Genomic DNA, 19,122 nt, shown 5'->3' with positions numbered 1-19,122 from the left:
AAAAAAAAAAAAATTTAAAAAAAAAAAAAAAAAAAAAAAAAAAAAAAAAAAAAAAAAAAAGGGGAAGAGATTCTCCCGAATGTAGTCTTCCTAGCCTTTCATTCTTCCTCCAAAGCCCTTGTAGCTCTTTGATGGTGGCTATCTTCTCCCAAAAGTTGATGGATCCCTCCTTAGACTCTTTGAAGCGACAACAGATCTTTACTCTGACTCTTTTTGTCTCCAAAAACGCAACTTAGGTCCTAGGGTTTTGGAAATGAGCCTTTTATAGTTTGAGCAAAATAGGGGTAGAATAGAAAATTCTACCCCTATTGAGTCTTCTCCATCGCGATTCGTTGAGCATCGCCACAAATAGGCTTCGATAGTCGACTCGGGACCTTGGGTCCCTCCCTCTCACCAAAAAAAAAAAGAAAATCTTGCACTGCAGAAATCTTGCACCATTAGGATTCTCGACCGTCGAGCTTCAATTCTACCAAAATGTCGTATACTGGAAAGTCTTGACACATTGAGCCTTAAACTTGGCTCAGATGTTGCTCACTGGAGCGCCGAGATAAATGCTCGCCGCGTTGAGCCTTCAATTTCAACATTCTCCCACTTTGTTGGCTCTAAGCATGCCTTAAATGGTTCTATTGTTTTTTCTTTTGATCTAAAATGGTTTCAAAACACTAACAAACACCATAAAACACTCAAATCAAGCATTAAACCATATCTACATAAGAAAGCAAGGAAATAGGTATTGTTGATGACAATTTAATGCACTAAGACTCAAAAGTAGATCCAAATCAAGTAGAAAAATATGCACAATTGAGATTATATAAGCTTTTTGTTCAAAGCACTTCATCGCTAGGATCTAGTGATAAGTGATAGTTTTGTGTTCAAAGCACTTTATCTGAGAGATATGGAGATCGTGTCGACTTGGTGATCAAGGCACTGGAGTCAAAACATTGTATCTTGTATCTGGATCATTGATATAGTGAATTCCTCCTAGAGATCGGAGTAGAAGATTACATACGCCTCCGAACCACTATAAAAATTATCTCTCTCTAGTCTCTACTTTATTTAATTAATTGCTTTATGTTTTGCATGTTTTTTTTTTTTAAAATTCACAATCAACATAGTTCCTAAGCACAATATTTATGTACATTTATTCCGCAGCGTACAATTTATGTTAGATTATTTTATAAGTTTTAAGTATTGATTATTCTCCACACTTGCTCTATTCTTATCTAATTTTCTAAGAGCTAAATCTGAAATAATTTAGAAAATAGATTGATTTGATTAATAAATAATTTATATAATAGATAAAATAAAAAGAATGAAGGAACAATAATTGTATTGACATCATTCATGAATTGTAGTTTTATGATGTTTAATGGTCTATTTGGTCCATAAGAAAATATTTTATGGGAATTTTTTAAAAAAAAAATTGAAGAAAAGTAAAATTCAGGGAAGAATTTATTTCATGAAAAATGAATTCTTTAGTGCTTTTGTTTTTTTTTTTAATACTATCAACTCTATTACAGTGTAGTATCTAGGATTTGATTTTGTGACATTTTCTCGAGAAGAGTCATAGAGGTGCCAATTGAGCAAAATTAAAGATCCTTGGCCTCTTCACACTTTTTAAGAGAAAATATACACATGAAGTTTTATATTACATTTATATAAATTTATTATGTAAGAACATTTTAGGGTTTATACCAATAATCCAACCAACCAAACAATAAAATCAATATTCCAAATAATTTAAATTAAATCTCTCCTTAGTTCTTTCTCACAAACGAAAAGTTTATAATAACATTGGCAGATAATGGAATTGAGGGGAGTCCATCCTCAGCTCCTTTGAGAAGAATGAATTGAAATATAGAAATTGGTGTGAATTATCATATCTGATCATCCTATACTACACGAAATTAATTAAAATCAAAGAGTGGATGGGAAATAGCATTTGTTTAAGATGATTACAAACTTGTAAATCGCTATAATACAATGATTTTCCACCTAACTTAAATAATCTAATCTCCAATCATTGCTATATATTCATGGTATGTGTGTTTAACTTGGCAGGAGTATTCAAAGCAATACAGAATACCCAGCTTCCTAAGAACATAGTCCCATTTCAAAGGCATAACATAATGTCTGCTCCCCATTGCATTGCAAACCCACCAAAGCTGTGCTCCAGCTATGGAGCTGGCCAGGTTCAACAATTGGGAGGCCTAAATTGCTACGTTTCTGGATCTTTGGATTCCAAGCTTGCTGTCCTTCTGGTCTCTGATGTTTTTGGTATGTAACAAATTTTAATGTTGTCTTTTGAGTGTTGAGAATAGAGTATATGTAAACATAAATATGCAGATTACTAGCTTAGTATTTTAATTGATATGAAGCATATGCTTCAATTTAGTATTAGAGCCAACCTAATGCATGTCAAAGGAAAATAGAGACTATGTATCCCGTTTTGATTGGAGCTCATCAAAAGTAATCAGGGTATGTACTCACACATATGAGGGGGCATATTTAGCATATATATAATATATAAACATAAATATTCAATTCAGTCCAACAGGGTAACCCCAACACAAGAGATCCACACTAGCTACTTGTAACCACAATGTCACGAGTTTAAATTCTTGACCCTCCTGGTTTAAGCCGGTCAACTATGGGTAACCTATGATGTTTTAATTCTTTGTGGTCTTTTGCCAGATAGGGTCACAAGGCGGTGCTTACTCACACACAAAAGGATTGTGAGTTTCCCTCGTCATCCAAATATACAGTCCAACTACATATTAATTTAGACTTTTAGTTGAAATCAAGTGCATGTTTCAATTTTGAGACCATTAGCATGCATTTGAGACATTGTGTCCAAATTTGTTCAAGATAATTTGCCCACAAATCACAAATGAAAACTTCTCATTTGACAGTCATATGTATATACCATCATATAATCAAAACATGCCTTAACTGCGTTGCTACATTTAGTTTACTTTAAACGTGTAATAAAAACACAACAACATTAATTTGTTACATATTTGGCACCCTTACTTGATTCAATCTTATGTGTAGCTACATTTTATTTGTGCAGGATATGAAGCAACAAACTTGAGGTATATATATATATATATGGACATTACACATCAGAACATTAATCTACCTATAGTATTTAATTTAGACTGATGGAGACCAATCAAGAATTCTCATCACTACACAATAATATTGTGATGATCGATTTCATGGTTATTTTTATAGGAAATTGGCAGATAAAATTGGAGGTGCTGAATTTTACGTAGTGGTCCCAGATTTCTTCCATGGAGATCCATATGTTGAGAATGGTGCTAAGCCTATCGGTGTATGGCTAAAAGATCATGTTGTTGTGAGTATCCTACCTATCTAACTAGCTCACTTAATTCAAAAATGTCACTTCAAATTCTTGTGTGTAGTGGTTACACAATAAGTTTAATTATCTAATGCCACAGACCTTGTGGTCTAGTGGCACTCAGTTACACTTTAATTATCTATATTATCTGACTCTGTGATCAACCAAATTAAAACTCTCATTTTGTTGTGGCTATATATAGGATAATGTTTCTAAGGATGCAAAAGTAGTGATTGAAGATTTGAAGGCTGGAGGTGTCACTAAGGTTGGAATTGGAGGTGTATGTTCAGGAGGTAAATGCTTCATCTCATTAAAATCAAATTAGTAGAATATAATTGCAATGCTATTGTATATTTAATTTAATTTGAGTATGATTACTATTTTGAAAAATTAAATATTATACTAGTCACTAGACGATAAAGATTAGTTCAAATAAAATATTTAACTTTAAATAAGAACATATTTTTTATAAACAGGAAAAACAGCTGTGGATTTAGCGAAGATCCCGTGTGTGGAAGCCGCCGTCCTATTGCACCCTGCATTTGTCACATTAGATGACATTCAAGGTATTCTCCTACTTATTTTTGTTGGTTGGAATTCATTATTTGATCCCTATATTTTATCATTCTTTTCAATCAAATTGTAACTATATATTTGACTGAGTTTTGTTATTATATATGTAGTGTCAATACTTAATGTGACAGGATTAAATAAATAATTGAATTACGCAAGTTAAACCAATCCGTACAATTTTAATATCATAACCATCATTATGCAAAATAGTCCAAATAAACACTTTTGTAACGACGACGTTTTCAGGTGTGAAAGTTCCCATATCAGTACTAGGAGCGGAGAATGACGAAACAACACCCCCAAAAGTTGTGAAGCAATTTGAGATTGCTTTGCAAAGTAAGGCTGGGGTTGATTCTTTGGTGAAGATATTTGCTGGAGTCACCCATGGTTGGACCGTTAGGTACGATGAGGATGATAAAGTAGCAGTAAAGGCTGCTGAAGAAGCTCATCAGGATATGCTGAAATGGTTTATTAAGCATCTCTACTAAGTGTCTCTACGTTTCAAAAAAAAGGTGTGAATCTTGTCTTGAGGGATATATTCTCTGCCTTAAGTGTGTTTGCATGTTAATTTGTTGTATCAACCTCCAATTTGTGTAGTTTTCTTTGTAGTATGTATATGTCTCTGCATGCACTTGCTCATGTTAATTTATTGTATCAGTCTTCAATTTGTGTGGCTTTCTTTGTATTATGTATTAATAATGTTGGATAGTCGAATAAAAGGTTTCATTTTATTTATCATACATATGCTTGTTTAGTTGTTTTCATAAGTTTGTAGACTCACTTCATTCCAATATTGTACTTATAGATGCCAATTTAATACTCCGCATCTGTGCAGATTGTCAATTCATACAGAAAATAGTAAATACTATACAACAATTATTACATGTATATATGATTATATGCAACAATTGACAAGCTCCATTAGATGTAATTTAGAACTATTAAGGTGTAGATGTTGAACTTAATTATTTTTTATTAGCATTATATCAATCAGATTATTCCTTGATTACCCAAGACTTTCTGCTCTAGTGGTCCCCGGTTGTACTTCCATATGGAAAGGGGTGGATTTGAGTCTCAGTGGAGGCAATATTAACTCTTTGTGCTTCAGTACTACTCAAAAAAAATTATTCCTTGATTAAAGTTTTTTTTAAATAATATTTAAAAAGTTTAAAGGGATGACACACAATGATGTTAGAATAGTAGTTGTAACAGAAAGACTTTGAACAAAATTAAGGTATTACCTATTCTGTGAGACAGTTCTTGTATTACGAGAAAAATCTAATTTACTATGAGCACAATTTAAAATCCAATAGTTGGAGTCATCTTCACACAATTACATGACTTTTATTTTTATATATAGACTAGTAATCTAGTATGGTACACGTGCAATGCACAGATAATAACATATATATTCTATAACTATATTATTTATAAAATTTATATAATACAAAAATAAATAAATAAATTATCAAAATATTATATGATATTCTAATAATCTCTTGTTATTATAAAATCTATATGATACATTGTATCAAATTTTGATTTGGTCCAAAACGATATCGTTTTATATTAAATGTCAATTAGGGTGTGTTTGGAAAGTAAGAAAATGACTTCTGAAAAATGTTTTCTGGAAAATGAGTTCATTTTCGGTGTTTGGATGTACTCTGGAAAACTGTTTGTGTGTGTTTAGTTCATTTTCCGGAAAATGAGTAGAAATGTATAATTATATATATATATATATATTTATTTATTTATTTATTTTTATTTTTTAAAATACAAAAATATATAAACTAATAATTTTTATTAGAAATTAGAAATAATTTTTTTTACAAAAAAACGTCGCACGAAGCCATTTTCCGGAAAAATGAGCTCATTTTTCATGGTCAACGGAAAACGTTTTCTGTTGACCACATTTTCCGGATGTTGCCAAACACCAAAAGCCCAGAAAATGATTTCCGGAAATCATTTTCCAGGTTACCAAACGCACCCTTAGTGTTGCATCATTGTAATTGTTTTATATGTCCATTATCCAGACCTTAATGTCTATAAACACTTGTGTTTGGAAACGTGTAAAATGACTTTCGGAAAATGTTTTCTGAGTTTTCGGTGTTTGGCATCATCCAGCAAATGCGATCAACAGAAAAATGTTTTATATATTAACGAAGGAAAATCAGTTTATTTTTCTGAAAAATAACTTACGAAATTTTTTTTCGGAAGTCATTACTTTCTCAACCTACTGAAAAACAAGCCAACGCCCCCACTGGAGATCGAACCTGTAACTTCTCACTTGAGAGGGCAATAGCTATGCTGCTTGACCACAAAGCATTTGGCTATTACTATTATATATATTTTATATTATTTTATATTTTAAATAAAATAATAAAAATATATAATTATACAATTCTACTCATTTTCTAAAAAATGAACCAAACATTCAAATACAGTTTTCCATAACGCAACCAAACACTGGAAAGGAAAATGTTTTCTGGAAAATGACTCATTTTCAGAAAACATTTTCCGAAAATCATTTTCCTGCTTAAATGTACATCATATGTATTTCCATTCACTCTATAATAAATTCATACTATTTCTTCTATATGTTCATCTAAACAAAACTTAACATACATAAACATTATAATATGAACACATCATGTTTAATAGCATTCATCATTTACTATATTCATATATTTGTTTATTTCTATAAATATAAATCTTAATGTTCATAAAAACTAAACTAAATATGTTTCATTCACTGTATAGTAAGTTCATAATATTCTTTATATTATGTTCATAAAACAAAGCTTAATGTATATAAATATTATATTACAGACACATCATGTTTAATAACATTAATCATGCACTATATTCATAACATTTGTTTTATATGTTTATAAACTTAAACCTTATTGTCCATAAATACTAAACTAAATGTACATCATATATATTTCCACACACTCTATAGTAATTTCATAATATTCTTTCTATATGTTTATAAAAACAAAGCTTAATGTACATAAATATTGCAAAGTAATGATTTTATGTACCTATAGATTTATTTTAAAAATTAAAAATATATCAATATGTGTGTCATTTAAAAGATTTCAATTAAAATTTTTTAATGATATATTTATTTATACATTAATTTTAGTTGTACAAAAAAAATGAGAAAAATAAATTCAAGTTGAAAAATATTTTATATAAGAAGAAAAAATAGAGATGCATTAGTTGCAACTTGCATATATATAACAATTTAATTGGTCAAGTCTTATATTGTACTTTAATATTTAATCTTATATTTTTATATTTCAAAGGTAGTTTTTTAAGGGAAATTGCACCAATATCCAAATCTTGTAGCTTTAAATAGAATTCTTATATTTAAGGCACTCATAATTATTTACAAGATAATATATGCTATGTGAAGTTTCATCATATGACCACTCATTTGAAAAGATAACACAGATGTCTTTTATATATTATTGTCATAATAATAATAATAATAATATTATTATTATTATTATTTAACAAATCTAAAAATATAAACAATTTCAAATTTCAAAATTGAAGTATTAAGTAATATTTTTGTTTCTGAAAATCTGAAATAAGTGGGAAAAGGCTTGTGGATGAGAAAGAACAAAATATTGTTATTAGGGAAAATGACACTTTTTCCCCCTATGTTATGTGCTTATAGCACTTTTCCACCATGTGTTATTAAAGTGGCAGTTTTTTTCCCCTGAAATGTTAAATTGACATTGTTACCCTTAAAAATAATTATTTCATTTATTTTTCTTCTCCAACAAATTATTACTTATAGGTATGGATGATCACGATTCGATTCGAATCTAACCAAACACTATAGCAATCATACCGAAATAGTATGGACGGTTCTGGTTACGATTCATAACCGAAAAATAAAATTAAATAATTGTTGAACCGTGAACCGGAACTTAACCACAGTCATATATAGTAAAAATGATCAGACACTTATTTTGATAAATCGGTACGGTTCGGTTCCAATTTCGATTTTGAACCGCCAATCAAAATTTATTTATTTATTTATTTTTATAATTTTATTTCTAATTTAAAAATAGTCTAAATTCAACAATTATTTTATTTTATTTTTTCGGTTCTGAATCGTAACCGTAACCGTCTATACTATTTAAGTTCAATTGCTACAGTGTTCGATTAGGTTCGTATCGAACTGTGATCTTCCATACATATTAGTAATAATTGGTTGGAGAATAAAAATAAATGAAATGGTTATTTTTAAGGGCAAAAATGTCAATTTAATATTACAAGGGAGAAAACTACCACTTTTAAAATAACTGAGAGAGAAAAATTGTCACTTTAATAACACAGGGGAGAAAAGTGCTATAAACACATAAAATATGGGAAAAAGTATCATTTTCCCTTTTATTACACTGAACTAATTCCTCGGTGGTGTGTCCGTTTGACCAGAAGAAAATATAGAGACGACCAAGTGAGCTCAGACGGCGAACCATACTCCGGCGACCGCCGTAGTTCTCAAACATGCCGGGGCCGGGACCGCACATGATGTACACACTGGGAACAGGGCAGGCTCTGATGAGCATATCCAACGCCCGGTTCAGCCCTCACCACTGCCTTACCTACTCCATCAATGCTTTCTTCGGGCCGGACATCGGGTCCTTCACCGAGTGGCTGGCCTCTACTCTAGGGCTGGGCAGGGTGTTGGGCTCATCGGTTGAGTCATGGATCCACGACCCTTTCTACTACATCCTCATTCTTGGCTTCCCATTCTCTCTGCTCTATAGCTGGGTCTCCAAGTTGCTCCTCCGCAAAGGTTTTCTTGATTCCATTTCTGGGGTCAGCCTCAAAGTTCTCTGTATTAATTATTGTGATTTTCCTTTTGAAAAAAGAAAAAAAAAAGTTTTACCTTTTTGTGTCATTTTTAATTCCACTGATTTTGGGTTTTGGGGTATATATGTTGCAGGTGCCTCTTACAAAGAGGCAGTGCTTTCTGTTGGTGGCAGCGGGTTCTCTATCACATTTTTTCTTGGATCATTTGTTTGAGGTAACGTTGGTTGGTTGGTTACTTCTGATTATACTGTCGGTGCAATGTTTTTAGCTACTGAGGTTTGTTAGAGTTTATTAGCCGGAACAGGATTTCATAGGTTTCATAAACCAATATGAGTGTATGTTTATGTACCTCAGACTAATATGGTAACAAAGATGGAATGGTTAGGAAAGATTCATCCCGCCAATGACCTCTTGATCAAGTGGCATGTTGTGACTCTCCCAAATTGGAGTTCATTGGATCGAGCCTGTGATATTGACTCTTTGTGCTTCAACATGTTGAGAAAGTATAGATGAACTGATGAACAGATATTACAATGTAATAGAGTAATCAAAAAAGGAAATATTCATCCTAAGGCTAATGTGCTAGCTAGAAATATGAGCCACCACTCATGTTTGGTGGAGGCCGGTAAAGAGCAAGTCCAACCATTGGTGGCTAGGGGATTGTTGGGCGGAGGCCTAGGGTCAAGTCCCTCTCGAAAATATGGTGTCGGTATATAAGGAAATAAAGTTGCGCCTTAGCTTTGAGCTATAGCTTTTGGCGTATTGATAAGTGATTGATCCTAACAACTCATATAAACCATATTTAGTCTTGAAATCAATTTTTCATTCATCTCCCTCTTTCATTCTAATTTGGTGGTAACCCACTAACCCCTCATGATTCATGAAATCAGTTTTGGTAAAAACACGAGTCATGTCACTCATCAAGCATATCATCTAGCCTAGGAGTAGGATGGTGATACATTACACTAATGCTGTATGCTGTTTACTGCACGGCAACTGGTGCAAATAATTGTATCAAATTCACATCCTTTCTCTCACTCAGACTTGGGGTAACTTCAAGGGCCTCACGGACTAGTGGTGGCATTTATGGTCCTCTTGGCTTGAGCCCTTGTCAGGGACCTATAGCTCTTCAACTGGCTGAGTGCTTGGATCCTCATTTACATTAGGACTGATCCAATCACCAAGTGCAGATAAATAAGTAGTATATATATATATATATATATATATATATATTTTAAGAGAAAAAGAACCCATGAGAATGGACAAAGAAGAGTATGTACGTAGTTTGGCTTGAAAATTTTCATAATTTCCTTTGTATGAATATTGGATCTAGTATATAGCCAGATTCCTCTGTAGAATGCTGGCCAGTTGTAGTAGCAGAATTATGATGATTTTATTTGGTTAGTTTCCAACATCCTAATGGACCTTATCCAATAAGCTCTGAGCACTTCTCGATGTGACCTGATAATCCCATACATTTGTGTTCATCATGTTGTATGTTATGCTTCTCTTTCCTGCATTAATTTCTATCCCAAAAGCCCCATCCGAAGTAACAAATTATGTCTTTATGATTATTATTTTCCAGTTTTCTTGATTCATGCATGTGCAATTGATGGCTCTCTTTTGTTTTCTATTATGAAAAGATTGATAATTCATCATTATATATCATTCTTAGTTGAGTAAATCTTTAACAACAAAATGAGGCAATCAAATTTGAAATCTTGACTACAGGTAGAGGAAAATTACCAGGAAATGAGTTTGCAGCATCAGTACGAAGTGATAATCATTTTTATGGTCATATTGATGTTTAGTCCATAGTCAATAGTACTTTAATCAACTGTACTAAACTCTAATCCTAATCATGTACTCTATAATTTTCAGTTAGTCATTGACCAGCAATACTAGCACAGTCACAATTTGTTTATAAGTTTTCTGATTCCACCTTCCTCAATGAAAGCTCGTTTTCTATAATTCTATCATCTGAAGTATTTAGCCATACATTTTCATTGCTACCGTAAACAGGAAAATGGGCATTCTTCCATGTATACTTGGATATTGAGCACAGGTTGGTGGAAAGGGCGAGCTCCAATCAATCCCGATGCTGTTGTAGTAATAAGCCTTTTGTGCACATTCCTGCTTGGTGGCTTTGTATACATTAACAGGTCTTTTGCTGATAATTTGTGCAAATGATATTACCGTTTAAGCATATCTAGTTCGTTACATTGAACATTTTCTGGTTCTAATCATGCAGAGTAAAGCCTCTAAAAGCGCTGAAGAAAAAATCATATCAATCAGCGAGACTGATCTTGGTAGTTGCAAGTTTGTATTGTTTATGGTGTGCAAGCCAAATATATTTGGTTAGCCCTCGACGGCCAGCAGTTGGTGAAGAAGCTGATTTGGGTGTTCTTGTGTTTCTTGCTGTATATTTTTTTATTCCTCACTGGCTTTGTGTTCTCTCCATGAACTCAGTTGATTCCCATGGCACAGAAGTACTGCTACTTTAACAATCATTCAAAATTAGTTTACAAACCAATTACCTATATTGGTTTCTAAGCTCATACTGTGTTGTCTATTTCTCCTAATGATTTTGGATTATTAGAGAAACCATCATGGCTTTATGAGAAGTTCATTCACTCTCTACTTGATTCCTTTATTCCCAATCTAATTGCATTGAGTTATATGTGTTTAACTGAATCCTAATTGCCATACAATTCTCCCCATAATCTTTATGTTAGGATTAACCAGTTTTAAACCCTGATACCATTTGTTAGGATCAAAATTTTACCATTACGTTAAAAGCTATAACTAGGTAATCTTGTTAGGATTAAAATTTTACCATTACACCAAAAGCAACTATAACTTGGTAGCCTTGTTAGGATTAAAATTTTATCATTATGCCAAAAGCTATAACTAGAAACAAAGGCTACCCCTATTTTCGATAAGCAAAGTGCTGAACTTGACTGTTCAAACTTCCACCTAACAATCCCCTAGCCACCGAGTGCTAGACTTGGCATTTCACCAACCTCTGCCCAACATTTTAAAATGCCAATTATTATGCATGTACTTGAATACTTGGATTCATACCTCACCTAAGCACTTGAATATCGACTTTTAATATCCCAATTCACCCCTGTTAGAATAATTGATGGGTTTTCACTCTAATATTATTACAACATAATAACAAGAGTCATGCTTAGAGCAAACACAAGATACAACAGATAAGGTTATAGTTATTCCTTCCTAGTGATGAAGTTGCTTGCCTGCTAGATATCCATCCTAGGAGCAGAGCTCTGGTTCAGCTTTTAAGTGACTTGATTTCCAGCAAAATATCACCAACAATCCAGGGAAAGCCTAGACAATTAGCACTTCTTTCACAATAGCTGGGGTGATATGTCACAAAATACCAAGCTGATGCCAGTTTCTTACTACATTCACTGCTCTCGTCGCAGCTGCTGTGAAACCACCCTTTGGCCTCCTTGTGTAGGCTCTTGGCAGAAACCAAGATGCGATCCTTCAGTTCAAAGAATCTCCTATTGTCTCGCTGCAAATATGATGACTTGTTTCGCAAATTCCCAGTCAGTATCTCGACTTCAGCTTCTGCTCCATAGTAGTTCAGCAAGCTTCCCAGTTTATCCATGTACATTTGTTTGTGAGTTTCAGCAGTTGGAATGAAAGATTCATAACCATCCACGATAAGATCATCATCATAAGCATTTTGAATGGCTGCCACTGTTGTTGTGTGATTGGTTGAGCTTCCTCCACTAAAGATTGACTTCTTAACAGCACGATAAAGTTTTCCCAGCGCACCATTGGAGATGTACATTGGCTTGTCCCATCTCTCCAGGAAATCCGGTAACTCCCTTGGTTTCAAATACCTCGGCATCTCAGCTGGAGCTCCTGTTTTCGCAAAGTCAACAGCCATAGAGTGAAGGTTTGCTAACTGGAGACATTTTGAGCTAAGAGCTTTTTCGGGTTCATGGTCTGCATGTACAAGATGTGCAGTGGAAATGGCACCGAGTGTATCACTGATCATGTAATCAACAAAAAATCTTTGAATTTCCTGCAAATATTAGGGGGGAAAAGATAAGAGATGTTTCTAGTAATAGTTTATTCATATATAGAAATGGATCAAACTACCTCCATGGTTACTTCATGATCAATTATTCGAGGTCTTCGTCCAGTGTAATCCATGGGTTTCACGGTTTGACTTGGAATGAGATTTTTATCCCAGCTTATGAAATACAAATCTCCATCAAGATCACCACCAGAGCATTCATTTGGATGAGGCCTGCAAATGAGATTTCATACAGATAATAGTGTAATGTGCCCCAGCAGCTTAATAAAGAATCTAATATGCACATAAATAATAGGGAAAAGGATCAAATAGACCCTTCAACTTTCAGTGGAAAAGCAATTACGATCTCAAACTTCAATTTCACACTTGAACTCTTTAAAAGTGTGCAATTAAACCTAATTTACTGGTTACTGGTAAAAAAAAATGAAAAATATTTATTTTAAATTTCTATTTTTGGTTTTTGCCGGTGACGTTAGCAGCCTCCTTCCAGATTGGAAGGAGGCAGAACGTCGCTGCCCTGCCTCCTTATCTCCTTCAGCATCAAAATTCATATTATAAATAAGCATACTTTACCTCTCTCCTTTTTGAGGGAAAACAATGCAATCCACAAGGCCCTTCTCCACTAATCGCACCTCATATATGGCCTCGAGTACCCTGACATCTCCAGGATGAAGACAAGGGTTTTTTGTTACGACAACCCTGCCTTTCACAACTGCAGTTGTATCATCCACCTTATGAAAGAAACTCTGTTCACCTAATTGTAGTTCTGTCTTGTTCAAGGTTAATCGAGCATAAACCTGGCCATAATCCAAAATCCCTGTTTCATCCAAGCATCCTACCACAATTCGGCCTTTAGGTACAGATATTCGACACCTACTTTTAAGATCAGAGAGCTGATTTTCATAATGTGATTGAAGCATTGTTGAGAGGTATGGCTCAACATTAGGCTCATAACCTTTAAGCAGCATCTTCACCAAAACTTTCTTTATCTCACCCCCACCCATGCTCTCCAAGACATCCAATGCTGCTTGTTTATTTGTCAGCATTTTACCCAATAGACGCAGATGTTCCTCTTGCATTTCCTCAAACACTTTATCCTCTATCCCCAACGTAGATAAGAGGACAACAATCTCACGGTTTAAATAGCAAGGCATAGCATCACTCCACTTGGTAATATTAAGCATCCTATTCTTTGATTCAAATTTAAGCATACTGCTGCGCAGAGATAACTTGCGGAAAGAATTTCGGTCAACAGCTATTACACCTTTATAACCACCATAACGTATTTGAAAAGCTGATGGAGTATGAGTCAATCCACACTTCTGAGCAACTTGCCTGGAAAAAGCTTGGGAAATCTTACCAATGCCATCTGAGAAGCAATATTTAACACCATCAGAGGTCCTTTCGATATCGGGGATTACCTCAACATCCTGTGGTTGAACCTCCATTATTTGGAAAGAGGTACTGAATAACTGACCCATCCTTGCAGCACATTTTGAAACATTACGAATCTTATTGAAGCACCCCATCCATTCTCTAATGTCTTCTGCTTTCACATGCTCATTAGAAGCAAACATCCAAACAGAATTTGAACGTAACTGACTAGCCGAGAAAGCAAGAAAAACAAAATGTTTAGCTCCAATAGTAACTCCATCTCGGAGAACAGACAATATACGACCGTGTATGTCAGTTCGATAAGGCTTTGCAAAGATTCCTTGAGAAATACTTGTAGAAACAGCATTAGGAGAAAGCTTACCCCAATCTTCTTCTACAAAAGTTACTCTCAGGAAATCTGAAGCATAAGGAGCAAAATTTTTCACAATGTAATTGGAGGTTTCAAGCTCAGGACCCAGGCAATAAATCTTTGATGGTGTTACATAGGCTCTATGAACACTCATCATGTTATTACTCCCAACCTTCTTGTAAGTGGATAAAGGAATGCTTTTACAATTTCTATCCAAATCATCCAATTGATTCTTGATATATGACTTTGGTTTATAGCAAGTTGATTGCATCTTATGCATGCTTTGTAGTACAGCCATTGCTGTGTCAAAATGCAATCCACTAAGAAACTCAATAAGATCCGTATCAATTGCAGCAAGACTGATCTTTTGAGTATGTACAAGGGAGTTAAGCTGAAAAAGGATCTCATATGCTAGTGTAGAATCTGATGGGCACTTCACCAGTGGAACAAGTGCAGATTCAGAAGAAAATTCTTCTCCTTTTTTAAGAAAAAGATCCATCGGTCCTTCATCATAATATGGTAAATTGGAAAGTATATTGGAGTCTGAAAACCCCTCTTCAATTTCCCAACAAAGAGATGATAAATATCCAACACACTTCACATCTGAAAAATCAGTTGTGCGAACCCATAGGAAGTCAAAATCTTCTTTGCAGATATGGTACCTGTCAGTGGAGAATTTTGATGCAACATCGTTTCCAGAAACTTTTCGGTATATCTTCGGAGCAAATTTAAGCTGAAAAATTGAAACTTATTAACCCAAAAGTCAGAGGAAAATAAGAGGTAGTTTATAGTAGGGAAAAATGGAAAATAGAACTTTAGACCAGTCTTTTTTACCCCTCAATCGTTAAACATACACATTTGCTCCCTCAACTACCATTGAAGTCGCGAATCTTACCCAACCTTAACAAAACCAATAGAGCAACCTAGAATCCTAAAATTTGAAGGACTTTTATGTAATCTTAAACTATTATTCATTCGTTCGTTGGGAGGATAATCAAAGGGAGAAGACAACTTAAAATTATATCAACAAAAGACTCACATGCAGAATCAGTTGATCATATATAAATTCATGTTAGTATATACATGGGACACTATGTTACCATCTTAACATAGCAAACCACCCCATTCAGGAATGCTCTTACCAGTTCAAACATTCTAGTATGTCTTTAAGACTTATTATATCCATATCAACAACTGAAGCATAGTTTTTCCAGCTGTTTCCTTGCCATGAACTCCGGCATAAAACAATCCCATACTAATAACCATAGGAGCTTTATTTCAATGCATAATTTATGCAATTTCACTGCCCTAAATCCTCATCTGCTAATATATTGAGGGAAAAGCTGAGGCAAAAATTCCACTTTCAATATAAGAGAATTGAAATTGAAGCAGAGGAAATAATTATACCTTGAAGAGGACTGCATTGTGGTCCTCACTACCATCAAGAGAGCACCTACGCGTCTCCAAAACATCCCCAAACTGAACTTCGAGCTTGTAACACTCCCCACCTTGGCTACTCACCCAGAACTCAATAATCCCCCTTTCCGGCATGATCCAAGTCCTGACATTCTTCCAGGAGTCCATAGGCCACATGACGTCACTATCGGCCATGATCCCAGCATACAAGGTCCCAGTCGTGAACCGATGATCAGGCCTGACTGGGCGGAAGATGATGTCGTCATGGGAGTGGGAGATAGAGAGTTGAGAGCCCTTGAAAAAGAGGCGGCGTTGGTCGGAGAGGCAGAGAGCCAGCTGCTTGGCTTGAAGGGACTCGAACTGGACTCGGCCGTGGCCTCTGGATTTCCAGTTCTTGTGCTCCGTGAAGATCTCGACGGCGAAGATGGAATCGTCGGCGACGGCGTCCTCGAGATAGGCGAAAAGCTCATTGGCTATGGCGCTTTGGGGAATGTTGTTCACCCTCACAGTTGCTGAGATTCTTTCCTCCATGCCCATAAATTGAGATAGTGGGAGTGGGAGCAGGAGTAGGAGGGTTTTATGGCTTTTGAGCTTTTTATTGGAATTTTCACTCTTGCTTGCTATACTTTTTTTTTTTTTTTATGGGTACGTGATGTAATTGAATATACGTGATCTAAATTTTATTTCCATTTCCCTCGTGTTTCTTTATATTCATCATTATTTTTCCTAGTGCTTATAAATACGCAATAAAAATACCTAATTAATAAAACTAATGGTGAAATTATATAATCAAAATAAATATTTTATTTTAGGTAATTTGATTGTGTGTTTTAATTAAATCTAGTGGCAACCGATTGCACCCTCATATGGAAGGGAGTGGTTCGAGTCTCAGTAGAAGCGAATTATTAACTCTTTGTGCTTCAGTAAGTTGATACTACATTGTAAGGACTATTCGTGGTGGAAGCCAGACATATGACATGTTGGCTCTGTTTGGCAGAGCTTATTTAGGAGCTTATAGCTTATTTTAAGCTACTAATAAGCTATAAGCTCTGTTTGGTAATGTTATCAAAATAAGCTAGTAGCTTAAAATAAGAGCTTATTTTGAAATGCTACTTGTGGTAGCTTTTCAAAAATAAGCTAGTAGCTTTTTAACTTTTTTCCATCTTTATCCTTATTATTTTAAATAAATGACATTCTTTATCCCTCTCAATTAAAACCGTTTTGACATTTTCTTTTCATTATGCTTGGTAGTAATTTCAGTTTGACATTTATTTTTGAACATTAATTTTTGTATGAACTAATCTTATGAATTATAAACATTTTTTTTTACTTTATATATTTTCAAATATATGGTCTTACTTTATATTTTATTTAAATATATTGATTTTATTATTTTATATTTTAATATATAAACCAACTTATTTAAATTTAAAATTATTTAAACTGTATGAAGATGTCCTTTTTAGTCTTTTTACATTTATCAGCTTATCAAAAAGCTAATTTACCAAACACTTTTAAACATAACAGCTAGCTTAACAGCTCTTCAAATTTCAGCTTCGAGCTTATAGCTTTTCAGTTTTCAGCTACATTTTTAGCTAGGTTTGCCAAACATAGCCGTTGTCCTAGTTAGATTGTGGACCTCTAAGGGTGTGTTTGGAAACCCGGAAAATGACTTCCGTAAATCATTTTCCGGGTTTTCTTTGTTTGGGAATGCTTGAAAAATGTGGTCAACGGAAAACATCCGTTGACCAATGAAAATGGTGTCAATTTTCCGGAAAACAACTTCCAGAAGTCATTTTCCGGAAACGGGTTACACGCACAAAACATGGAAAATCATGGCCAGTGGCCGGAAAGGGACCACTAGCCGTAGTGGAAAACTGGTTTCCGCCGGAAACCATGGCACTGCTCTGGTTTCTGCCATGATTTCCGGCGGAAACCTGTAATGGTTTCCGCCGGAAATTTTGTTGCCTCGTTTTTTTTTTTTTTAAATTTTATTTGACTTTTAATAACATTACTTTAATATTATAATAATTTTTATATTTTAAATAAAATAATTAAAATGTTTAATTATGCAATTCAACCCATTTTTCAGAAAATGAACCAAACACAAAAACACAGTTTTCCAGGGTACATCCAAACACGGAAAATGAAATCATTTTCTGGAAAATGACTCATTTTCCGGAAAATGACTAATTTTCCGGAAAACATTTTCCAGAAGTCATTTTCCTGCTTTCCAAACACACCCTAAGCAAAAACAACTCGATCGCACATTCGCAATGCTTTGAAGTAATACATTGTAGTCTTGTAAAATCTCTACTCTTGTGTCCTTAGCTTCTATAAAACTTTATGCTATATTTATATACACACAAAGACATGCCATGGAGAAGGCTAAAAGGATGGCCGTTACACTGATTATCATAAACCAAAAGCTTCTCTTGTGTGGAGCAATAAAATGTCTCAACACATTAGGATGTTGCATTGCGTTTATCCAAAGCATTATGTTCTTGAACGATGATGACTCGTTTTCGTTCTCTAAGACTGTTATGGAATACTCTGATGGAGAGCATAATCTTCTTCTACATCAAAGCGGATGGGAGGGAGATAAGAAATGAGATGTTTTTCTGTTTTAGACCTCACATTGTGCTTAACAATTAACTAATACAGTAGTTGATAACTAATTGTGTTAGTCAATTTGACCAACTAATAGTATTAATTGGTTATAGAACAATGAGACCTAATACAGTAGTTGATAACTAATTGTGTTAGTCAATTTGACCAACTAATAGTATTAATTGGTTATAGAACAATGAGACCTTTGATCGATATTGGAATGCTGCAACCTCACACATTTACTACATATACATATCCCTTGGCAAACATTAAACATTGCTTTTTTGTGTTTTTAAAATGGCATGAAAACTCAAGGTTTCAAAAGCTTGATATATGTAAAGCACACCCTACTAAGTCCTCATCATATATATGAGTAAAGTCATAAGCACTCCAAACATAGTAACCCAAGGTTCACATTCTATGGACTGAGCATTAGTGCTGCAAATATATATATATATATATATATATATATATATATATATATATATATATATATATATATAT

General features: G+C 34.2%; 3 protein-coding genes across 3 annotated transcripts; 2 read left to right on the top strand and 1 right to left on the bottom strand.

Annotated features, from left to right (window-relative positions):
* The first annotated feature begins 2,122 nt into the window (after positions 1-2,122).
* LOC116004013 (endo-1,3;1,4-beta-D-glucanase-like) lies at positions 2,123-4,656 on the top strand. The gene is made up of 6 exons (XM_031243956.1): positions 2,123-2,277; positions 3,074-3,095; positions 3,238-3,361; positions 3,567-3,657; positions 3,841-3,930; positions 4,184-4,656. The coding sequence occupies exons 1-6, from the start codon at positions 2,130-2,132 to the stop codon at positions 4,423-4,425; spliced, it is 717 nt and encodes a 238-aa protein (XP_031099816.1). The 5' UTR covers positions 2,123-2,129; the 3' UTR covers positions 4,426-4,656.
* A 3,711-nt stretch (positions 4,657-8,367) lies between these two features.
* On the top strand, positions 8,368-11,426 carry LOC116004004. The gene is made up of 4 exons (XM_031243948.1): positions 8,368-8,779; positions 8,907-8,987; positions 10,796-10,935; positions 11,025-11,426. The coding sequence occupies exons 1-4, from the start codon at positions 8,465-8,467 to the stop codon at positions 11,275-11,277; spliced, it is 789 nt and encodes a 262-aa protein (XP_031099808.1). The 5' UTR covers positions 8,368-8,464; the 3' UTR covers positions 11,278-11,426.
* A 437-nt stretch (positions 11,427-11,863) lies between these two features.
* LOC116003996 (RNA-dependent RNA polymerase 2) lies at positions 11,864-16,611 on the bottom strand. Its single transcript, XM_031243940.1, has 4 exons — positions 16,000-16,611; positions 13,422-15,325; positions 12,911-13,061; positions 11,864-12,833 (listed from the first exon to the last, which is right to left on the bottom strand). The coding sequence occupies exons 1-4, from the start codon at positions 16,543-16,545 to the stop codon at positions 12,069-12,071; spliced, it is 3,366 nt and encodes a 1,121-aa protein (XP_031099800.1). The 5' UTR covers positions 16,546-16,611; the 3' UTR covers positions 11,864-12,068.
* Positions 16,612-19,122: the final 2,511 nt, after the last annotated feature.

This window comes from Ipomoea triloba, chromosome 2 (genome assembly GCF_003576645.1).
Source record: "Ipomoea triloba cultivar NCNSP0323 chromosome 2, ASM357664v1".
Taxonomy (NCBI): Eukaryota; Viridiplantae; Streptophyta; class Magnoliopsida; order Solanales; family Convolvulaceae; genus Ipomoea; species Ipomoea triloba.
The sequence above is the reverse complement of the archived record's forward strand: the minus strand, read 5'-3'. Positions and strand labels throughout refer to the sequence as shown.